The 22,972-nt window shown below is 35.9% G+C and overlaps 2 protein-coding genes across 2 annotated transcripts in view; both read right to left on the bottom strand.

Moving 5' to 3' along the window:
• The window catches only part of dvl1a (dishevelled segment polarity protein 1a), a 43,858-nt gene extending 37,937 nt beyond the window's left edge, over positions 1-5,921 (bottom strand). Inside the window, exon 1 of the mRNA XM_052105784.1 lies at positions 5,530-5,921. Coding sequence (XP_051961744.1) covers positions 5,530-5,699 — 170 coding nt within the window. The 5' untranslated portion in view covers positions 5,700-5,921. The remainder of the gene's footprint in view (positions 1-5,529) is intronic.
• Positions 5,922-8,253: 2,332 nt separating this feature from the next.
• LOC127629219 (matrix remodeling-associated protein 8-like) lies at positions 8,254-22,138 on the bottom strand. The gene is made up of 10 exons (XM_052106347.1): positions 17,383-22,138; positions 15,838-15,864; positions 15,444-15,746; positions 15,261-15,362; positions 14,287-14,778; positions 11,061-11,219; positions 10,830-10,860; positions 10,420-10,490; positions 9,304-9,381; positions 8,254-9,190 (listed from the first exon to the last, which is right to left on the bottom strand). The coding sequence occupies exons 1-10, from the start codon at positions 17,546-17,548 to the stop codon at positions 9,174-9,176; spliced, it is 1,446 nt and encodes a 481-aa protein (XP_051962307.1). The 5' UTR covers positions 17,549-22,138; the 3' UTR covers positions 8,254-9,173.
• Positions 22,139-22,972: the final 834 nt, after the last annotated feature.

Genomic DNA, 22,972 nt, shown 5'->3' with positions numbered 1-22,972 from the left:
GGAATGACATAAGGGTGAGTAAATGCTGACATAATTTTGAATAAATTTTCCTTCAAGAGCACAGTGCTACCATATATCTTCCAGTCAAATGCCACCCCAACACATGTGACAGAAGTGCTTTAAAAACAAGAAACATTTGAAATCTTTCTGTGAAGTCAATGGGGCCTGATATAAAAAATAGATCAACCTGACCTGACATCACTGAGAAATCCATTATTGAGTGAGTAACCATTAGTTAAAACAAAAGTGCTACAGCATGTTCTTCGGTACTCGAAAGCAAGTGAAATCCATCTGGAGCCATTACTCCATCTTCATTCATACACTCCACTGATATCATATTAAGTGCATCAGATTCATTTTGGATTGTGTTGTCCAACAATCTTACACAGCAGTTGGAGTGCAGTGCAGGTTACTAACTGATAATCATTGCCCCTCGAGAGATTGTGTTTGGGGGTCTGAAGCTGCAATCTATCTAGTGGGTTTAGAGGGGTATTTACAGTGTGTGGTGGATAATATCAGAAGATATAATCAGAAGCAGTAGAATGTTGTTTATTATGATGGAGGACACATACATAGTGGGGCTTTATGGCAGTAATAGTGAGACTGGAAATGTTTATGCTGGTATTTATCCAGTAGGGTAGTTATGATGTGATAATAAGGGGTGTCTCTCCACTCTGGCCCAAAGTTCATAGGTTCATCTCACTGCTGATTTAAACTGGCTGTGTTCCTATATCTTATATTACATAAGCCTAATGACTATTTAATAGAGTCTCCAGTTAGGCACTTGTCAAGAAATCAACATAAGCATAAACTATTCTCATCATTTCATACCACTGCAAAACCGAGCAATCTGAACAAAAACAATCTGAAGAAAGCTCTACAGAAAACTCATGTAACATATTTCTGCAGAATTGGAACACGTCATTTAATTCCTCACATCTCCTGCCACTTTAAGCACTAGTTTTTTTTTTTTAATTTGCAAATGCGTTCATGTTTTCAGCTAGCAACAAAAGTGTAATACTGTGAACTATCCTTTTACCATGTTTTTTTTAATGGCCGCAAAACTGAATATTTAACCGTGGTCCCTGGCAACCAGTCTCCTACAGTCTCAAAGCACTCTCTTCCCACAAAATATTTTTTGGGATCAAATTAATACCTTATGTCCATGTATTTACTTATTTGATAAGTAGCCATACTAAGTAACAAAGTTCAGTCATAGTTTTGTAACCATTCACAGAACTATTGAAATATTGCTTTCAATTCATAATTACAACCTTTTATCGAGCCTTAAGGCATCCTGTAAGTAGCTCCAAATTGATCCTTAACATTTCACCAAAAAAATACCTAATAAACCTAATAATAAAGGCCAAATGTTATGCTTGTTCATGCAATCTGCTTCATGATCAGCAGGTTCAACTGTGCACTCAGCACTGTTAGTAAACTATCCTAAGGTAACAGGAAAAGCAAGTTTTGTTTGGAAGGTTGTGCTTGAAGTGTTGTGGTGTATATGAGTTTGGCCTCTGATGTTTAAAAAGGTCTGATGAAAGTGATGGATCAATGGATAGCACCAGAAAATGCAACACTTCAGCAATGGTAAAAGGGATTAGAGAGGCCTTCAAATTGAAATAGTGACAAATACCCACACTTCCTACCGCACTAATTCAAATCTATTCAAAATGCATCATTAAACACCTTTGATTGACCAAATGTAACAGTTATCTATGTACATAAATTAGTGATTCACAGACACACTGACCTATGAGCTGAGGTTATATTGGAAAGGCAAGGCCAAACACATCTATGCAAGACTTACTGTAGTTATATTCAGATACTACAGCAAAAAAATATATAACTTTAAATCATCTGGGAATGTTGCAATGTTTTGCATGGAGCACAATTAAAAACATGGACCTAGGCAAACTGAAAAAGTAATCTACAACTTTAGTCAGTTCAAATGACTGATTGATAATCCAGAACATTGTTTATTTCAACATGATCACATGGGAGGTCGGCAAGTTGTTTCAGAGAGTTCCATCTCCCATCAGACATTTTTGCATCAGCTCCTGCATGTTAACCTTCACTTGTGGCATGAGCAGAAGCGTATTGCAACAGAAGCGTGTGAGACCTGGGTTCGGATACCATGTTGAAACCAGGAAATAATCACGTTTGCATAATTAGTGACGAGTGCGATTTGAAGGTTACATTTTTCCCTCTAACATTTTTACTCCACTGATGGTTAGGTTTAGGTGTGGGAATTGGGTTGGGGGTACAGTTTATAAAACATTTTGTAAACTTTGTAACATGTAACTATATTATAATATGACACTGTGATGTAAATTGTTACAATTTAAGATAATAATTTCTAATAGAATAAGTCTTTATTTACAGTATGGGAGCTTCAATTTTGTTACAATATTGACCATTTATGTTACATTGAAAAACAACAGAAAGCACTAGTTGAGTTATTGTAACCCTTCTGATATTTCAACAAGAAATGTAAGCGCAGCGTAGTTCTAGCGGGAAGACTAGCAGCTGTACATAACCGCACCATTAGCTGGGTAATTCCCAACCAATCACATGTAAGCTGTTGCTTTATAAGTCTGCTCACAATCTATCCCATTGCTGTTTCAGTGTGCTAACACGACAACCTCCACCACCCCACCACCACCAGTTGAGTCCCATCCCACATGGGGGTAGGCTCCTCGGCCCTGCCTCCTATATCCAGCAGGATATGATGGTTCTGAGTACAACTTCTTCGGACCACCAGACGGGGCCTACGCCAAAGAGATTAAATTTCACTCAAGTCTGCGTGTCTTCCTGATAGAACAATGTTTCATAATAACAAAATAGTTTACTAAAAGAACAGCTGCTTATTTTACATTTTCTGAAATCCTGTTTGGGAATATTTGGCAATGAATCCATTCTTGTTGGTTGACATTGACATATTGGAAAGTGACAATTCTGCTTGACAGCTGCAGCCTGGTTCACAGTCTCTCACAGTTCCCCTCCACTAATCTCAGTCATTAATTTGAAACTATTACAGGTGTTTTTTAAGGGACAGAAAAGGACTTCTGCCATAATAATGAATTTAATGTTTAAAGTTTGTAGTCTTAACATACAGTATTAAGGCCTCTTATATCACTTTTCCATCTACATGGGTTCCTGGGTCAGTGTGAATTCTTGAACTGTTCTGCACGTTTCCACCACAGAAAAGGCTGTTCCAGGGCCAAAAACCTGGTTCAACACCAGCCCCAAAAGCTTACTGGTCTCCACACAGGAACCAATTACTTCAGGGGGTGGACGGCAGGCTAATGTTTTAATTTTTCACAAAAAAACTAAAGTATGCAGCTACCATCTGCAACACAGTGCACTTCTTCACTCTATAAAAACAATAAAAAATCTCCCAAAATTTTCAGACATCAAAAGAGTTCAGGTAACGTGGACCAAACAAGCATTCTACTAGCGATGTGTTTTTTACGGAGATCCGATATAAACTAGAGAGATTGCAAAGGGGAAAAAATAGTCTACGAGAAGATCCAGCATGAAATTATTCATGCTGACTTGAATCAGACAATTTACCAAATAATAAACAAATTGAAAAACACTTAACTCGACCAGCCTCAACCAGACAATGACCAGCCTACTATCTAACTGGGACATGAAATTCAACCAGTCACACTCGAGATGAACACCGAATCGCAGCTGTCCTCTGCAGAAAGTTCTTATATGTGTCTACTTTGTTAGCTTTCCTTACACTGTTGTCCTCTTATTTTGTGCATTGTTTTGTACAGTAAGGGCATTTTTGACCAGCTACTGAAATTTTGGAAGATCACGGCTATCTGAAAAAATAAACTTAGAGATTCTCAATCAAGATGTAAAAATAATATATATACTATTAGCAAAATTAAAATACAACATCTGCTACGCCAATGTTACTAATGATTCCACTGTTACACTTTACAGAATTTAGCAACTTAAGCCATAGTTCATACAAAATAATGTAATAACATTACCTGTTGTCTATAGCGTTGTCTCTGACAATCTTGTTAAGCAATACAATGTTTTGTATATTTAAAAATGTCCTCAAAAACAAGAGTAAAAGCTGTACTCAAACACTGTTGTGATGTGCCATGTTGGTTTATGAGCAGGTAAAGTAGCTGCGTTACCCATTAGGTCACTGTTTGGTTCTGAAGTCAGTGGAAAAGTGCGGCCGGCTTACAAAAGGCTGCAGATTGCCCTAGCCGTGAACCAGCAGAGCACAGGCTCGGCACGCGAACCATTGCCATTTCAGTGGAAAAGGGCTACAAGTTGTTCATTGGATTTAGAGGCTAGGTTACTGTTTGTTTGTGGAATTCAATTCTATGCCACCTTTGATCTGGTCAGTACTGGTCAGTGTATCAGAAGACAGCTGTCTTAGTGCCTATTGAACTAATTCTGTGCAATCTGTTTTATTCTGTCCCTTTGAACATACAGTGGAAGGAGGGGCTTTTAATTAACTTAAAGGAAGCTCACAAAAAAAAAGTTATCATTTACTCGCCTCATTGTCTTCAAAAACCATTGGACTTTCTTTCTTCCATAAAACACAAAAGCAGGTATTTATAGCAGAAAGTCCAAGCTGCTCTTTTCCATACATTGAAAATTAATGATGACTACAACTGTCAATTAAAAAGTCAATATTTTAATTGAATAACTATGTCAATTTCAATCTTTTTTCTCAAAACAAAGCTTTAAAATATAGTGCGTGATTTATACACACTCACTTTGTTTTCCTTTATGTTTTTTTTTTTTTTTGTCCTTTTTGAAGCTCGAAAGCCCCTGGTCACAATCTACTTTCTGGTCACAATCTACTTTCATCGTATGGAAAAGAGCTTACCAGACATTCTGCTAAAGATCTCCTTTTGTGTTCCACACAGAAAGGAAAGTCATATATGTTTGGAATGATATGATGAGTAAATGATGATAGAATTTTCTGGGTGAACTATCCCATTAATTCTCCTCTTAGGATTGACTGGGAGTTCTGTACACTATTATTAAGTTCATGTTCACTTTGTTATATAATCTTTTTATTTTCTGTCATAATGACAGTAACAGCCTCTAAATGCTTAAAACCTGAGTGAATCCAGAGCACATGTCAATGTCAAATGTAGTTACAACACACGACACTGTATTGGTAACAACCATGATATATTTGCACCATATGGACAACTTGAAGTGCGCGATTGGAGTTGACAAAATTAGCTCTGTTGCAGTGCATGAGGTGCTGGTGGGTTCTGAATCGAGCACGTACGCACCCGCGCTGGCACGCGCACATTAGAACATGGGTTCAAAGCAGGTGCCAGCGACTATGTAACAATGTAGGAACGTCACAATGAACAATCAAACGTTCGGAGCGCGTTCCAGGTTTGACAGCGTTTATCAAGCGTATGACTGCCACAACGCCCAGTCGACAATGGGTGTGATCGTTTTTTTTTTTTTCAATAATAATAACACAGACTGTAATACGAACAAATCATAATTCTCTATACTTACCCGAAATCCTGATCCATAGATTTGAAAAAGAATTTATAACTACTGACCGGGCGATTGTTGAGGACATTTTTAAAATCCGCCAACGTGACTTTTTCCGGAGAAACGGTCAGTTTCACTAAATACGGTGTTTCTTCTTCGTCGATATGGTATATAATTTTGGTCTCCGCCATGAGAAGGCTTATATGGGTAGGACAATCATTGACAGAATAAGGAGCAATATATTTGTAGACTAGAACTCGTCAAGTGACATATAGGCTCTATAAGGCGACATTGCTGGTTGCCGGCTTCACGTAGGAAAACAAAAAATCTGCTCTTGGTCGGAGTAAGCGGTTCCAGACATAATCGAAGCTTGCGCGTCTATACCACGGCGTCAACGTTTCTCTGATCACCAGTAAAACAGGAAGGGACGGTTCACATCCCTATGAGCTGGAGTTCAAGAGCTTTTTTCCATTCCAGTTTTCTCGGAGAGGCAGGCTTCCCTCTAGCGGTAGTCTGAGTCATTTACATTTATGCATTTGGCAGACGCTTTTATCCAAAGCGACTTACAGAGAGCCCTTATTACAGGGACAATCCCCATGGAGCAACCAGGAGTTAAGTGCCTTGCTCAAGGACACAATGGTTTCTTTTCTTTTTCTTTTCTTTTGTATCTCTCTCTCTCTCTGTAACGGTAATATAAAATAATTAACTAAAACCAAATATTAAATAAATGTTTTTTCTTTCATTCATTCATTTATTTACTCTGTTTATTTCTTTCTATCTTCCATTCTTTCTTTCTTTCGTTCTTGTAATAGGCAATAATAACACTGATAACTGTAAAAGTAAATAAGGTTCCAGTAATGTTCATTCAAAATAATAATAACAATATAAAATCAAATAATTAACTATAATATTTAATCAAATAATATATTTCTTTCTTTCTTTTCATTGTCAATAATAACAATAATAACTATAAAAGTCAAAGAAGATGCTAATAATGGTGATGTAAAATAATAATAACGAATAAAATATAAGATTTAATCAAAAAAGTTTTCATTCATTCATTCACTCATTCACCTTTATTCACTCATATATTTATTTATTTATCTCTTTCTTTCTGGAGCCTACTTCCACTTTTTATTTATTTGTTTGTTTGACAGAAATGTGTTTATCGCTTAGAGTAAATTATTACATCTTTATGTTTGTTTGCTTGTATAAATGTAAAATATGGTTTCTTCCTCATCTACTCATAAATCTTAGGGAGTTTCCTTGCCCTGTAGCCCTTTGCTTGTTCACTGAGGGGTTTGTAAGGCACTGTCCTTTGTGATGAAAATATCATTATTATTATTATTCATATATGCTATACTATTATTATTATTATTATCATCATCATTAACAATAGGCAATAATATCAGTATTGTCTTACTCATAGATTTGTATTCTTTGTAACGCTGCTTTGGGCAATATGAAATGTGAAAATAAATATACAAATATATTGAACTGACTTTCTTCATAAATTCATAATAATTTACTGATCTTAGTTCAAGGGTTTTTTATTTGGTACATGTAATTGTTAACCTGGGAAGTCTGCTCCAACTCAGTCTCCTTAAAGAAACCATTTAGATCACAATACAGTAAATTATGTTCTCTACATTAAGCATAGGAAATATAGCACTATAGTGTGTTTTACTGCAAATATGAGAAACAGTAAAACATGTGATAATGCAGTATATATAAAAGATCTACACATACTTAATGCAGGGACAAATAGCTGTGGTGATAAAATAGTGCTAGAATATTGAATGTTTGCTGAAATGTTTGATTGACAGAATGTGTTGCCTAGGATATAGCCAGGTTGACCATTAGAGGATCTAATTTCTTTGCCAATATCTTTAATGGTATATAGTCATTACCACAATAGTCATTACCCCTGCCCTGTGATGTTAACTGAATGTTGTAGCCACTTTATATCATGTCCTTGTAAATACAGGACACATTTTTACATACAAAAATGTAATAAAACTCCACAAAGGTAACAATAGTCTGTAGTATATTTTGGTCAATATATATTTTAACAGCAGAGGGCATCACTTCCCTTCTCTGGAATTTCTATTTTCTGGGTAGTGGAAGACATGCACCACAAACAGTCACGCCCCAGTCAGATGCATTTACAATGAAATAATACAGCTGTAAGCACGTTGCTTACATTCTAAAACTTGCCCTCTGACTCCTGGCACACAACACTAACAATGAGCTTAGTCTTAAAGTCTTAGTCTTCTTCTGCGCTCAGATTGTACTTAAAAGTTTCCATTTGCCCTCTGCAATGCACTCCTCACTTTCCTACTGCAATTAATCAGTTTATTTTCAAGTGCTTTGTTCAACAATATTTCAAGAGTACAATCTAAAAGTGTTCTACAATTATGAATTTGAACAGACACATTTCCATCTCTTCCACAGTCAAACCCTACACTGCATTTCTCACACCATGTTTGTAAAAAAAAAAGTTCTACATTTATAAAAATTTCACAACTTCACTGTAAATAAGAAAACTACATGCAAGTACACTCACTTAAACAATTGAATTCCCTTCAGCTTCTGAAATATATATTAAAAACCCATGACAAGAGCCAATGTCTGATAACAGAATCTGAGAACAGTTGACAGAACATTGTTTACTGAAAAGGGATATGATGGAGCTACATTGTTCATATAAATAAAGAATTCAGCTCTAACACAAAATATTTCAGAATAAACTTTATTACATTGATCCTCTACCAACATGACCATGTACCGCCACTCTAATGATAAATGTACACACCAGATTGAATAAAATCTACTGCTTATCAGATTATTACATTTGTATGGTTTTTCTATGCATAAACCTGTAACATTTTGCATGAATACTTCCTAACCTGTGTAAATGAGCATTACTGACCAAGAAAAAATTATAAAAACCGATAAAGATGAAAAAAAGATAACTGGGTCTTGCTGATATTTGCAAAACCAAATAAACTGCACTGTGCCATGTATACAATGCTGTAAAACAAGGATTGAAAACCTAGGACAAAAGAAGTCGTTGTCAAGCGATTAGGATTAAAGTAAGATAAAAAAAAAAGACATTTCATTGCTAAATGGTCGCTGAGGTTCATTTGTATACCATCTTTCGCTGTTTAGTCCCGAAGCCACTGGTATTTGTTTATTTCCTGAGATTTTTAAGAATTTTCTATTCTTAGAGGAGAAAACCCACTTATTCTCAGTAAATGCATCTCTTCTGGTAAGTACCATTGTGACATGGACCGATTTAGCATCTACAGTGGATTCTACCACAAAGAAAACAGCACTAGAGTAATACAAATGCATAATCCAGCATATTGGCCTAACTATTTTAAGTGTGTAGCTTTAGTTCAACAGATTACCATTGTGAAACCACTGTTCCACACTTATGATAAGAAAAAAAGATTTCACTTCTAATGATTTACCGATATTAACAGAACTTGAGTATTATGAAATAAGATGTTTCAGAGCAGTAATTATGCTGAAGCAGACACAACAGTAATTCTGTTTGTGTTCTCAATGTAAAGGAAAAAATGTAAAGCTCCTCTGATTGTAAAGTCTTTGAATCTCTTCTCATTCAGCATTCTCTGGACCAGCCAGCAGCTCACCATGAATCACATCCATGACATTTCTTGAGGTGAAAGAGAGAAATAGAAAGGGTATATTTTATTAAATATATTACATTCCATCTGCTGGTCAGAAATTAGACAAATTAGTAATTATGGGTAATTAAGACTCTATTACCTCTGTTAGGATCGATAACCTTTGGAGAGGGATAGTTGTTTGTCTCTGCCCTTTCTTTCATTAAGTTATTCTTGCAATCTAAAGAGAGGAATTCAATGGAAACTGATTTAAATGACCATCTATTGATTCTGGCGAGTCACACAGCTTTCAAAAAGGATATTTCACTGGAAAATATCTGTTTTAAGCATGCCTATAATCAGCAAAAACAAAAAGTCCCAAGGCTCTTTTTAATGATTCAATTTAACTGACTGTGATCTAAGAGCCATTTCTCTTGATTTAATAATTAAAGTATGGGGTGTGGGGTTGGGGGAACTATCCTTGCGAGAGAGTCAAACACTTTCCTCTAGAATTTACTAGTTAACTATTTATTAACTATTCAACTATAGCAACTATAGTGCTGATGGTGTCAGATCATCAGTGCTCAAGGAACGTCTCTCATTCAATCAGATTCGAGGACCGGAACTAACTCTTGTGTGTGTATATATATATATATATATATATATATATATATATATATATATATATATATATATATATATATATATACACACACACATTTAGCAGGGAAATACATTTACCGCACAAATTATGGTTATTCTAGGGATGCTTGTGCATTAGAGGTAGGAAATATGATTGGTTAGCAAATATCCAATCACATCTGAAATGAACGTTCTGATTGGTGGATCAGATTAGTCGGACTGTCTGTCTTGCCTCTGCCATCAGTTGTGCTCCCGCCTCCCGCTGCTCTGTGTGCATTTATAGAGATTCTCTGTACAATTTTTTAAATAATAATAATAATAATAACACAGCATCATTAGAAAAAGTTCTAGGTCAAAAGCCTACTCATTGTACCGGGGCCATACGTATCACCAGGGCCATAGCAAGGTATTCATAGACCCCTAAATGTTTATTGCTCTGGTCCCCTTTCCTATTAGAAAATACAATTTAGAATTTGATGTGGGGCCCCCCTGGACCTGTGGGCCACTAGAATTGTTACCACCTTTCACCCCACTAGCTATGGGCCTACATATCATCACTTATTTCAGGTGGGCATACGCAAAATCCTAAGAAAGATAGGAGGGCATACAGCATTTTACACTACTGATTACACCTTACCCAGCCGCAAGTCTTCATGATTGTAGGGTTGCATTTCTGTGGCATCTAGCTCAATTGATGTCCTTCGACCCCTACCAAGTATAAAATTATCATTTCATGTATTAATAACCTTTATAGTGCAAATTAGGGTACAACAGGGCTATAGGCTCCACAGTGTAAAAGGCTCCTTTGATTTTATTTTCTCCCAAAACACTAAATAGCAACAAAAACTAACACAGGACTAGATCACTATACATCACTATAACCGCCTCTGGGGGCCTTTTACCCCAAGCGTGGGGTAAAAGGCCCCTCTCCAAATTTTAGCCCTGTTGTACCCTAATTAATGTGGATCTGTACATTGAGTCAGATATTTTGAAACTGGATTGACTCAAATAATAAATAATTTAACAAAAGTGTATTTTAATCCTTACTGCTCGTAACTCCGAACCTCAAATTCAGGCCCTGAAACAGAGATTTATTAAAATGTCAAAAGAAAGTTCAATAAGATGCAAACTTATTTCAGAAATACCAGATTTATAAAAAAAATATATATATATATATAAATAATGTGACCTATATGCCCTTACTTTATAACCATAAAATCACACTTATTTATTTTTCATGGTAGTAAAATCATCGCTATATCTACTCTATGAGCCTACCTTTCTTTCTACAGTGCCTTGTGGTCATTATGATTCCAATGAGGGAGAGGAGAAGCAACAGGAAGATTGCCAGGATGTAGCCCACTTGGTGCAAGAGGTTAGTTTGATTCTCTGGCACAATTACATTGAGGATGTGAGGTGCTTCAACCATGTTTGTATCTACACACCAATAAAAAAAGGTGCAATGTGAGAAGACCAATAAAATGAGAACACATATATACTTGGTTTCAAATATTGATTTACTTAATGTTGCACCAAATAAGCCAGGATGCAAAGCAGATATATTTATATATTAATATATTAAACTGGCAATGTCACCTGCCCCGTTCCATGAGTTCCATGTGACTTTTGTTTTTCCCATTTCACCCAGGCCTGGTAGACTAACAGGGATTCATGTCTGAATGGCCAAAACAGGCATAATGTGTTCAAGACCTGATGTCATGCAGCAGCAATGGAGAAAAAAAACCCAGCAGAATGGGAAACGATAGTGCATTGGGAAGAAAGACCACTGCTCAGTCTGTCTGGAGATATTTTCCATTTATTTACTGCCACATGGGGCCACAGACTTTGGGATTGCATATTATTGCCAAAATAACTCAAATAAACTGAATGTTGTTTTTGTACATTGGGTTGTTTGATTTTTGCATTATTTTGTCTGAAGGGCTGAAGCTTAGCATCACAAAGATAGCATCATTTCATTACTCAGCAGGTCTCATTGCAATGAACAGTGTAGAATTTAAAGAGTCAAACACTATGACTAAACCTGTATATCTGTCTTGCAATATTACAGTGTTTATAATTGAATAACAACTCTATTTTGTAATAAAACACCTACTCATATGATGGATCACCATTATTTGGCTTTATTGTTAATTACTTATAGGAGAAGAAAAGGTCTGAAAAGTGGGATCAGAATACAGCACAAGTCAGATTCGAATTTAGATTTGTGTCATCTGCATGTGAGTGCCCTAGTTAAATATGTTGGCTCAAACTGTTATGCCACAGCAACGATTCTTGAACCTTTTTGATAGGTTTGTTACAGTGGTTTTAAAGCTAGGAATTTTAAATGTAGCTTTTTTCCAAGCCAAGAACAGAAGAATCTGAACAGAACAGAAAAATGTAAAGTCTGTTAAAGTTTTGTGATGTTTAACCTTTAAATGTTACTTATCAAATTTAGGACTTCCAAGAAGGTCCCATTCAGGCGATACACTGACTCTTATGAGATCTTTTATTCACCGCCAGAGAGTCATTTTGTACTACTGGGCCAAAATGCTTACAGATATGAGAAGATGTGAATCTAAGACTCACGGGTTGCTCATTCTTGTTATCATGAAAGTCAGATGTTGGACAGATGTGGGTTTCCATGTCGACAAACAGCCCATTCCCAGTGCAAGATGGTGAATATAGTCTAAGTAAAGATTATAAAAATCTGCGAAACCCAGGAGAATATAAGGCATTGATGTGACCTTTTGTGGGGCTGTAGTAGTTTATAAAGTGAACTCAGCCATTGCTAAGCGGAGGAAATATAAAACGGTCTCCCAGCAAAACCTCCCCACCTTCTTTAAGAACAATTCACTGCATTTCTGTTGAAAACATTCACTTCTTCAAACTCTTCTTCTCTAAGAGACTGCAGGGATAGAGCCAACATAACTGGTATGAATCAGTCTAGACAAAGACTAAAAACTTAAAGCCAATAAAAGAAAAGAAAAATAGAGAGACAGAGAGATTACTGTAACATTGCCAATGCAGACCAGCAGACTGAGCAGGAAACTTTAGCTACAGTAAAAGCAAACAGGTAAAAAATGGGGAGGAAAACATCTGTAAATATAACCTAATAGTTCTCAGGCATCATTTCTCCAGCAATCTATTTCTATTTGATCTAACTAACAACTATAACATAAAACTTTTTTGGTGGTATAACCTCATTTTAAACATAACATTCAATTCAGAAATGTTATGTTTAAAATGAGGTTACACCACCACAAAAATTAGCACTAGCGCTAAGAACAGCTAAGCCATGTAGTTTTTGTATTTATTGCAGAGTCTGGGTCCTACTATATACTCCATTCCCTGTCAAGCACCAGAGATATAAACAAAGACAGCACATTGATAAGTATTTGGTAGTGTAAATGGGCTGTATGCAATTAATTCTGAATAGAAATATGGACTTTTGTGCATTAATTGTGTGCTTGTTGAATGTCAGGCATATTTCTATGACAGTGACACGCTCTTTTTTTTACGCATGGAAAATGTGGTTCAGGATTTGGGTGTATGCTCCATTAAATTATAGAGAATTAAAGTATCATTAATCATTTTCATCTTCTGACACAAAAATTATGGATAGTATTAACAGGGTTTGTATAGGCACGCACTTCACATTTTTCGGTCGATTTTGATTTTATAAAAATAAATTAATTTACTGAAATATGAAAAAATGTAACCAAAAATATTTCTAAATTCAAATTCAACTTTAAACAAACTTCAACTTCTACCAGGCCACTCTACTGCCACTGGTGAAAAAATACCAATACAAAGTAGATCATATATACAATTGTAAATATAAACATAATAGTAATAATAATAATAATTTTTAAATAAACAATGACCTATAGATAATTTAAAACAAATCAAATAGATTTTTGTTTCATGAAACAGCCACAACAGTGATTGTCATGGATGTAAGATGATGTTCCACTTGTAGGCAGCCTGGTGGGGTACACTACAAAGTCCCTTAAAGTCAAATCAGCCATGCTCACAACACCCCTGGGCAGCCTGCAGGACACTATTTTTCACTCATACAACTCCAGCTCTTATCTGTTTAAATGGGGAAAGACTGAAATCTCCAAAACAGCATGTCAATATTACTACCAAAAGACATATTTCAAATCAACAATAAAATCTGACAACAATCGTATCAAAAATTTTACTTCTTTAGCACAGATCCTGCAAAAAAATAAAAAATATATATTTATCAGGAATTTCCAGCTAATGTGTGTTCTAGATGATAACTCACTGCCAATGTCTTTATTAAAAACATGATCAACTCTTTTAACTGTAAGGTGGGATTTCCATTTCAACAGCCGCCACATTCAGAGTTATGATGTCTCCCACTTAAAGTACAACAGTGATGCGTCTCAGTCTCTAGGACCCTGACCCTGGTCTTTTCAACAAAACAAACTGCAACAAAACAAAGACTAAATTCATGTCAAAAAAAGGATTCTCTCACTTGGGTTATCAGCAGGTATGACTGGATGGGGAAAGGCAGTTGTTGTTGCTTTAGTAGGTGAGAGTGCTGGAGGCAAAGGCTGGACAGATGAACCAACGATCACCCTGAAGATTCGCCTCTCATGCAGACCACAGTAGTGATGGTGAAGATGACAAGAAAACAGGCCTTTATCCGAGGGCTGGATGTTACGGACTCTTAGAGAGAAATCCCCCATGGAGAATGCATCAGTTGAGATGTTCATCTTATGCCGGAGGAAGAGTGGTCCATACTGCCGGTTTTCTCCAGAGGCGTACACGTCAATGAGGCGGTCAGCTCGGTCACGAGTGACCCCAGGGGCTTGCCAGTCCCAGTGGACAACCTGCTGCTGGCCTTCATCTGTATGACTGTCCCTCCACAATGTTCTACGGTTCACACATGGAAGAACCACACTCTTCCCCAACAGAACCACAAACACAGACTTATCACCATCCCACACACGTCTCTCCTTTTGGGCTGTAGAGAGAGATATTTTCATGAAGATAACTTGGATAATGTAAGACTTACAGCATGATGAAGAATCTTTCATAAAATGATTTATGTTTTAAGTAAACATGCCTCAAGCCTTTCAGTTGAGGTGCAAGACAATCTGTGTAATTTTCTGATGTTAATACTTTCTAATTACTTTCTTCTATAACAGCTTAATATGCAGAGAGAACTATAGTGTGCACTAAACTATTGTACGTATATATATATATACCTGTAACTAAAGACTGGGGCTCTGTGGCACAAAACGTTTGATCTGTTTCTGACCAGCCTGCCATAGCAACATTGGTTCAACAAAATTAATTTGGGGTCAGACTAGTTGTTTGTTTGGCCAGTGGAAGATGGGAGAAGTGTTAGGGAAACCAGTTTGAAAACCTAAATTAAACACTTCACCTTTAACCAGACCCAAACCTAAGGAACAAGGACAATAGATGTCTAGTTCATTCTCTTACGTGATTTAGTGACATTGAGCTGGATTTGAATGGACTGGTGGACCTTGCAATAGTGGTGATGCAGGTTGCAGGTATAAACACCTTTATCGTTCATGTCCACATCTGCACAAACAAAACAACAATGCATAAATGAGAGGTATTCAATATAACAGTGAATCAATGGATCAATCAGGATTAACTTACTGTTAATAACTAGTGAAAAGTTGCCATCACTGAAGGCATCTTTTGAGATAGTAATACGGCCCTTGTTATAGTCATTATACAGGCGCTCAATTCCTCCTGAGAACATATCTAGAATGCGTTCCACAGTGTAATCGGGTCGTTTCTGGATTAGGTCCCAGTGCACAACGCGATGGCGGTCCCGTAAACGGTCCTGCCTCCAAACCATCCGCTGGTTATGACATGGCAAAACAACATCTGACCCTGCTGGAACAGTAATGTTCTTTGCCTCCACGATAACATTCTGCATGCTGTTTTGAGTCCAGGCTGAAAGAAGCACAAATACACACACACTTTACTATGACTTTCAATTGCTTGGTTTAAGATGAACAAAAAACATACTTTATTGTTCACTCACCGCATGGTAAAAGGAAAGCTGTCCAGACTGAAATGAGAATAGGAATATAATCATTAGAATAACTGTAGATGCAAGTTTTAATAAGATCACCTAAAGGAGGAAATGTGTTATTTACTATTGTTTTCACCAAACTCTGATGACTGTTTGCATTTATAAATGCAGACATTTCTGAGACAAGTCAAAACTTAGTTTAGAACAGCAGAAGAAATATTTCTAAATGCTTTATTTGCTGCTGAGCCAACACAAAGAAACTTGCGGCACAGAGGTTCCATTCATTGCATCTCCGCATTTAGGCCTGTAAACCAGGAGCTAAACTCTGACTTCATCAGTCAGTCTATTTGAAGACTACTGCACAACCACCACTAAAAAAAGTTAACCAAATGTTGTCCAAGAAAGGAAAATAAGAAATAAGAAATCACACAATTGTTCATTGTTAGTTAGCAGTACACTAACTGATGTAAACCAATAAAACTTTTGATTTGTAAAATGTATTAGCATATGTTGAATTTAACATCAACTAAGATCAAATTAATTATGTATAAGTATTGTTTATTTTTAGCTAATTTTAACTAATGTTGTTAACTAATATTAACAAATGGAACCTCGTTATAAAGTGTTACCAAAATAAAACAAAAACAAACCCTTATTTTAAGTACATCTTAAGTATTACTATTATTGTAAATGAAATTGTTCCAACAGCCTGAGGATTGCACAGGAAAGCAAAGAATTGCCCACAAAGGGAAAAATCCCAACAGCCAAACCATGTAATTTTATTGAGACATGTAATTGAGAAGAATCTAGTAGCACTAAACAATGACATGTCTTGCCACATACATTAAAAGACTGGGGAAAAATCGCCTAGTTTCTCACATATCTGTCATTTAACTTTTTTAAATATATTTGGTTAAGCAAGAGTATAACATTTTTAGAACTTTTGAGAGAATTGAGAGACAATTCTGCAAGAACGACAAACAACCCTAGAAAAGAAATTCATAACTCGTTGATATGAAACACATAACATCATCGTTTACTTTTGCTGAGATGCTGCAAAATAACAATGACTCTTTCATTGCGAATAAATGTGATGACATAATTAAGTTAACCCTAATTCAGCCAAACACAACAACACGAATTATGCTCAAGTTATACCAAACTCTAGCCAAGTAATAAAACAGAACTGACAACATAAAACAGATATGGGTAGGAGGGACTTAAAAACAAAGAAACTGAAAAGATTTTAAACGATTTTGCCAAATATACCAACTCTTGATAACCCAATGTAATCTATGGACTGCACGTGAATAACAAAAATAAGCTAATTTTTTTTAAAGACATAAAAAATGTAGTGACTGGTTTGAAAAACGAGTTGGCAGGACGCCAGCACGAGGCTTTCTGCGCAGCGCGTGCATACTTTACAGTAAAGTAACGTTTGTTCCGTAGGATGCAACGTAAATGAGATAATATTACGTCTGAGGTTTAGATTCCAGAAAAGTGTCACCTAATATAAGTTTAAAGGTTATAAGAAAAAAACGGATTATTACTCACTGTATAGCAAATGAAGCATGTCCGGAACAAATGTGTTGAAGATTGTTACAATGCTGGTGGCCGATGAAACTGTGCTTTCAAAAGTCTGCGTTACCTCACCTGAGAAGCTTGTCGTCCCGCGACAGAAAAAGCAAACTCTGATGCGTCTGCTCGGCTGGACCCACATCCCCCTCCTCCGTGATATTTAATAACATGGAGTATTGGTATTTTTTTTATAAAGGAAGATTGTGGCAAAAATACCTTAAATATAATAAAATCAGTTCAGTTAAGTCAGATAATTTACCAAAATAAAATAATACTGAATATAAAAAAAAGTAACTCCAGTCACGATCAGTTAGCCTATAAAACGTGTTTCTTGTAGTGTTGGTGTTAAATAAGGAATACAGTTAAGATAACAGAATGAATGAATAATGATGTTTTGCTTCACCCTAGTGGTGGCTCAATTTTCTCCATCACCAAAGCATCTCAGACAAAGGAGTTGTCTGGGTTCTGTTTAAATTGTTCAAATATAAATAGCTCTCTTAATAAATGCACTATTGAGACTTGAGGGGTGAGGCCTTTTGTTGCAGTAATGAGTACATATGGATTTGTCATATAAAATACAATGTTTATACAATTTCAAGTCAATACTTTACTCAGACATAGAGGCTACTGAGATTTGTCCTCTGCCACCTGGATTGAGGCGAGTCACTACACCACCATGAGGACCTAGTGCGCATTGGAAATTGGGCATTTCAAATTGGGGAGAAAAACGGGAGAAAATAAATAAATAAATTTGACCCAGTTGCAGTGGTGGCAGACTGAGAGGTATTATGAATAGAAACACTAGACACATTTTTTTAATGACACATTATACAGCATGTACATCTTGTCAATACTTTTTATCTCATTTTAATTGATGGAGTTTGATTTTGGGTGTCGTCCATCCCTCTGGGGCTTTCTCCAGTCCAGGTCGCCTAGCGATTCAAACAGGATCCCTCTCAAACTTAGCCTGTAATAACAAATGGCAAAGGGTCTAAGAGACAGATTTTGGCAAGACAACAACTCAAATTTGATGCTATCATTTAGTTTTCAAAAGAGTACATATTGCTTTTTAACCACAAACATGCCACTGGTTAGTACATTCATATAAAATGTAAAGCTAAAATGAAGCAAATTCCCAGAGTGATTTATTTGACATAGAAGGATTTTTATTACATAAAACAGAAATACAAGATTATTTAAAGGATAAGCATACAGTGCAGTACTAAAAAAGTACAGTACATTTCCCTATCCCCGCCTAATATGCAGAGACTTCTAGAAGACGTTCGTAGGTTTATTTTCCACAGTATAAACATTGATTGTTTGCACATCCTGACTAGCCCGATAAAGCAATTTTGAATGCGTTTACATGCATGTTCTTTTTTCACCGATTATGCTTAGTAAGCTGACAATACTTAAGAACAAACTGTTCAACAATGGTAGTTTTTTTGCCCATTATGCCAATGCCAGGCTCTGATTCTGCAGTGAACCTGGAAAAGAAAAGAAAAAGGAGACCATGTACAATCTTAAATCAAATCACTTTAATATCATTTCACCATATACAAAGGTGTAATGATTGCAAATCTTGGGTGCAAGAATCACAATACTGTAGTTCAGTACAGTCAAGAGAATATAAAATACACAATGTACAGAACAAACACTATAAACACTATGCACCCAGTAGCGTAGTCTAGTCATATGCTGTATGCCCACCTATCTTTCTTAGAATTTTGCATATGCCCACCTAAAATAAGTGATGATCCTATGGCCGTTAGAACGAGTAGTCCTGTACAGATGACCTGTAACTTCTTCAATCTGCTAACACGATGCCAAAGCACCATTAAGTGAATTGTGTGTGTGTGTGTGTATATACTGTATACACACACACACACACACACACACACACACATTTAAATGTAACTTATGCAATTAAACGTGAAATTACTCCACGTTATTGCACCCCTTTTTTTGCCTTTTACTACTGTCGGTGGTGCATTTTTCTTGTGATATTAACATTTCAATTTATATTTCTAATTAGGAAAACAATTTCACTATACACAGAAAAGCACATAATAGTACACAAATAAAACAATATAACCATTAAGTTTTATGTAGGCTATACATGGTAATACAAGATAACTTTTAAACGTACACATTACTACTCATATTAGCTGCATTGCTTAACAGTTTATTGTGTATTATGAATTAGTTTATAACAAAGTATTAACAATTTTCATAGTATTCTAATAAAATAAACATTAATGACACCTATTATTTCAAATACATATTTAACATCAAGTTACCATTGTTCTTAGTAGTGTACGCTGCACCATGCCAGCAAGAAACCTGATATACATTTTGTAAGTTTATGTGGGACTATATTTACAAGTAATTTATTTTATTTTTTTAATGGAAATTTTTAATTTCTTACACTTTTTACATATGTACTATATATAAATATAAATGAATTTTAGAGATCAGGACATGTGTTTTTTTTTTTTTTTTATGGGGGTCTTTCATAAATTCACAATATGCCCACCTCTTCAGACACTACTACACCATTGTATGCACCATATACATAAGGCACAAAGAACACAATATAAACATAATACACGGTTACAAAATGTGAAAAACAGATGGTTACGAAATGTGCAAAAAACAAAATGTTTATCAACACTACAATATTGAATAAGCTTACCAGACACTTTAGAAAGCAGGTCCAGCTACGAAACCACCTTTGGGACAAACATGGTTTACAGTCCTATGGCTGGTGCACCCTCCAGAGCATCATAAACTTAAATGTAGAATATGCAGCTGTGCAACTTACTATTGTGGGTCTGATAATTGTCAATTTGTTATGAATAATTTGTTGCTTGAAAGAATAGTTCACCCAAAAATTTAAATTGTCTCACCATTTACTCACCCTCATGCCATCCCAGAACACACAGATCAATATTTAAGTTCTTTTTTTACTATAAATCTTCACTTTCACTTCCACATTCTTCTTATTTTGTTTTTTGGTGATTTGCATGCTTCTGGTTCCCAATCATGCATGGATTGACTGTCTCAGACATGGAGGCAACTGAGATTTGTCCTCTGCCACCTGGATTGAGGCGAGTCACTACACCACCATGAGGACCTAGTGCGTATTGGAAATTGGGCATTCCAAATTGGGGAGAAAATAAATAAATAAATAGTTTGCCCCAGTTGCAGTGGTGGCAGACTGAGAGGTACGCTAGTCAAAGCTGGAGCTTTATAGTAGAAAAGGACTTACATATTGATCTGTTTCTCACCCACACCTATCACATAGTTTTTTGTGACGACCCTGAGTTTGCCCTGCGGTCTGTGCTCCCCGTGTTGTTGCTCTTGGTTTAGTCCAAATTGCTTCATTAAGCACAAACCTGAACAATGGACATCTAGGCCCTTTAAAAAGACTGAGACTACTTCGAACTGGGCTCCTTATTGTGTCCTTTGGGCCTTTTTCTTTGTTGTTTATTTTGTGCATCCATCATCTCCCTGCAGTACATTACATCTTCATGCATGCATTCTGCTCTACACTACTGATTGCACTGATAAATAAACACATAATCTTTTTTGTTATTTAAAGACTTTATATTTAGTTAATAAATCCTTGAGTTACTTTGTGAAAACTCATCTGTAACACTCGGGTCGTAACACTTCTGAAGACATGCTTGGAGCTTCAAAGTTCTGGCCACCATTTACTTACATTGTATGGACCTACAAAGCTGAGAATATTTGTCTAAAAATCTTAATTTGTGTTCTGCAGAAGAAAGAAAGTCATACAATTCTGGGATGATATGAGGGTGAGTAAATGACGAGGGAATTTTTATTTTTGTGTGTATTCCTTTGTAAAGTATTCCTTAACACACAAAATGATCAACAAACCACAAAGGTTACCAAAAGCAGTCAATAAAGCAAAAAGGAACTACAGTGCACTGTTCCCCAATCCTGGTCCTGGGTTTCAAGGGGAAATGTCCGTGTATCTGCCATAGAGCAACATACTCTGAGTAGTACGTTTTCTGGTGTTTTCATAGTATCTATTAACAAAATGTGTAATACACTATGGAGGGGAATTCCTTTCATTCAAACCAATAGCAACTGCTGGCCAGGTTCGTAGATTAGACTGATCGTGACTGATCACGTTATGTTGATAAAAATAAAAAAATTAATCACATGTGTAAATAACAAATACCAGCCAAGAATACGGCGATCTGTGTACAATTAGTCAACTCTTATGCTCGTTCTGGAAATTCCAAAAGGAGTACATACTACATACCTCACCGGTTCACAAATGTTCAATGTGACTACCTACTTCCGTTCCCTTGCAACAGATTTGCGCTTCAAAAGTTCCCACTTAAATAATTCACCACTTCCTTTTATTTCTTCCTGCAACCTGTTAAGTCTGCATAACTTGGGTCTTTAATAAATATGAATGTAATAATATTAAAATAAGCTTGAAATCGCTTTAAGTGGATTGTTTGGGGTATAACAAACAACTTGAAATCAATGGTAGAATACGAATAATACTTGCTAAGCTTGGATGAAAGAAATATACCACATTTCCATTGAACATAACTGAAAAATACCATGAGAATTTTTTTTGCAAGTGAACAGAGAACGCTTTTCTTTCTCACGACTCTGTATGATCCCTCTTTCTCCTAAAGATGGTGCTGTTTCACAGTCACCTGAAACAGTACGCCTGTGCTGGCAATGTACTTTTCGTTCATCCATTTATAATGCTGTTCTGTTTTACGTGACTACGTAACTCTGCAGTATATGTATTCTATTCTATTCTGTTCTGTTCTGTTGGAATAGAATAGAATAGAATAGACCTGTTGTTACACAATAATGGCATGCTATTTTATTTCTTGTTGTAAAAAGAACATGTTTTGCAAAATACTACAACATTTGTTAATTATTTATTGAATTAATTTCAGGTACAGTTTTAATAACTGTGACTTATTTTTTTTAAATCCAGTAACCCTGCACAATCACCATTTCTAATTACATGCATGCTTCCTGTATAAATAATGCATTTGCATTTGTGTCACCTTGGATATCATTGGATAATCATGAGTTTCATGAAACTCATATCTGTATAAATGTTACCTTTCATGTTTATGCAATAGAAGTTAGCTTTCTGTGAGGTGTGATAGCTTGCTGACAGTCATTCCTCTTGAAACATAAGGCAATTTATAATCGTGTGTTATTGATATTACGAATGTGGGTGTGCATGATAACGTGGACCCCAGCATGTGTGGATAGGTGTGTCTCATATGGAGGAGTGAATGGAAATACTTCATTTACAATGTAGATTATGAACAGTATTCAACATGCATATTATGCAATGTGTAATTCAGGAAGCAGTAAAGCCCACAACAGGACTGCAGACAACAGGTGGGTGATAGAATCATATGTGAACATTCTGTATTAAACAGATTCTCATTTAGCCTTTCACATAATAATTGAGAAAATAAGACCATAGACAAAGAGGGTCAATATTATCAGTATATATTATCAGGACCCTGAACTTGAAGGTTATGAAAAA

This window comes from Xyrauchen texanus, chromosome 35, assembly GCF_025860055.1.
Source record: "Xyrauchen texanus isolate HMW12.3.18 chromosome 35, RBS_HiC_50CHRs, whole genome shotgun sequence".
Lineage (NCBI taxonomy): Eukaryota > Metazoa > Chordata > Actinopteri > Cypriniformes > Catostomidae > Xyrauchen > Xyrauchen texanus.
This window is presented reverse-complemented; position numbering and strand designations above follow the sequence as displayed.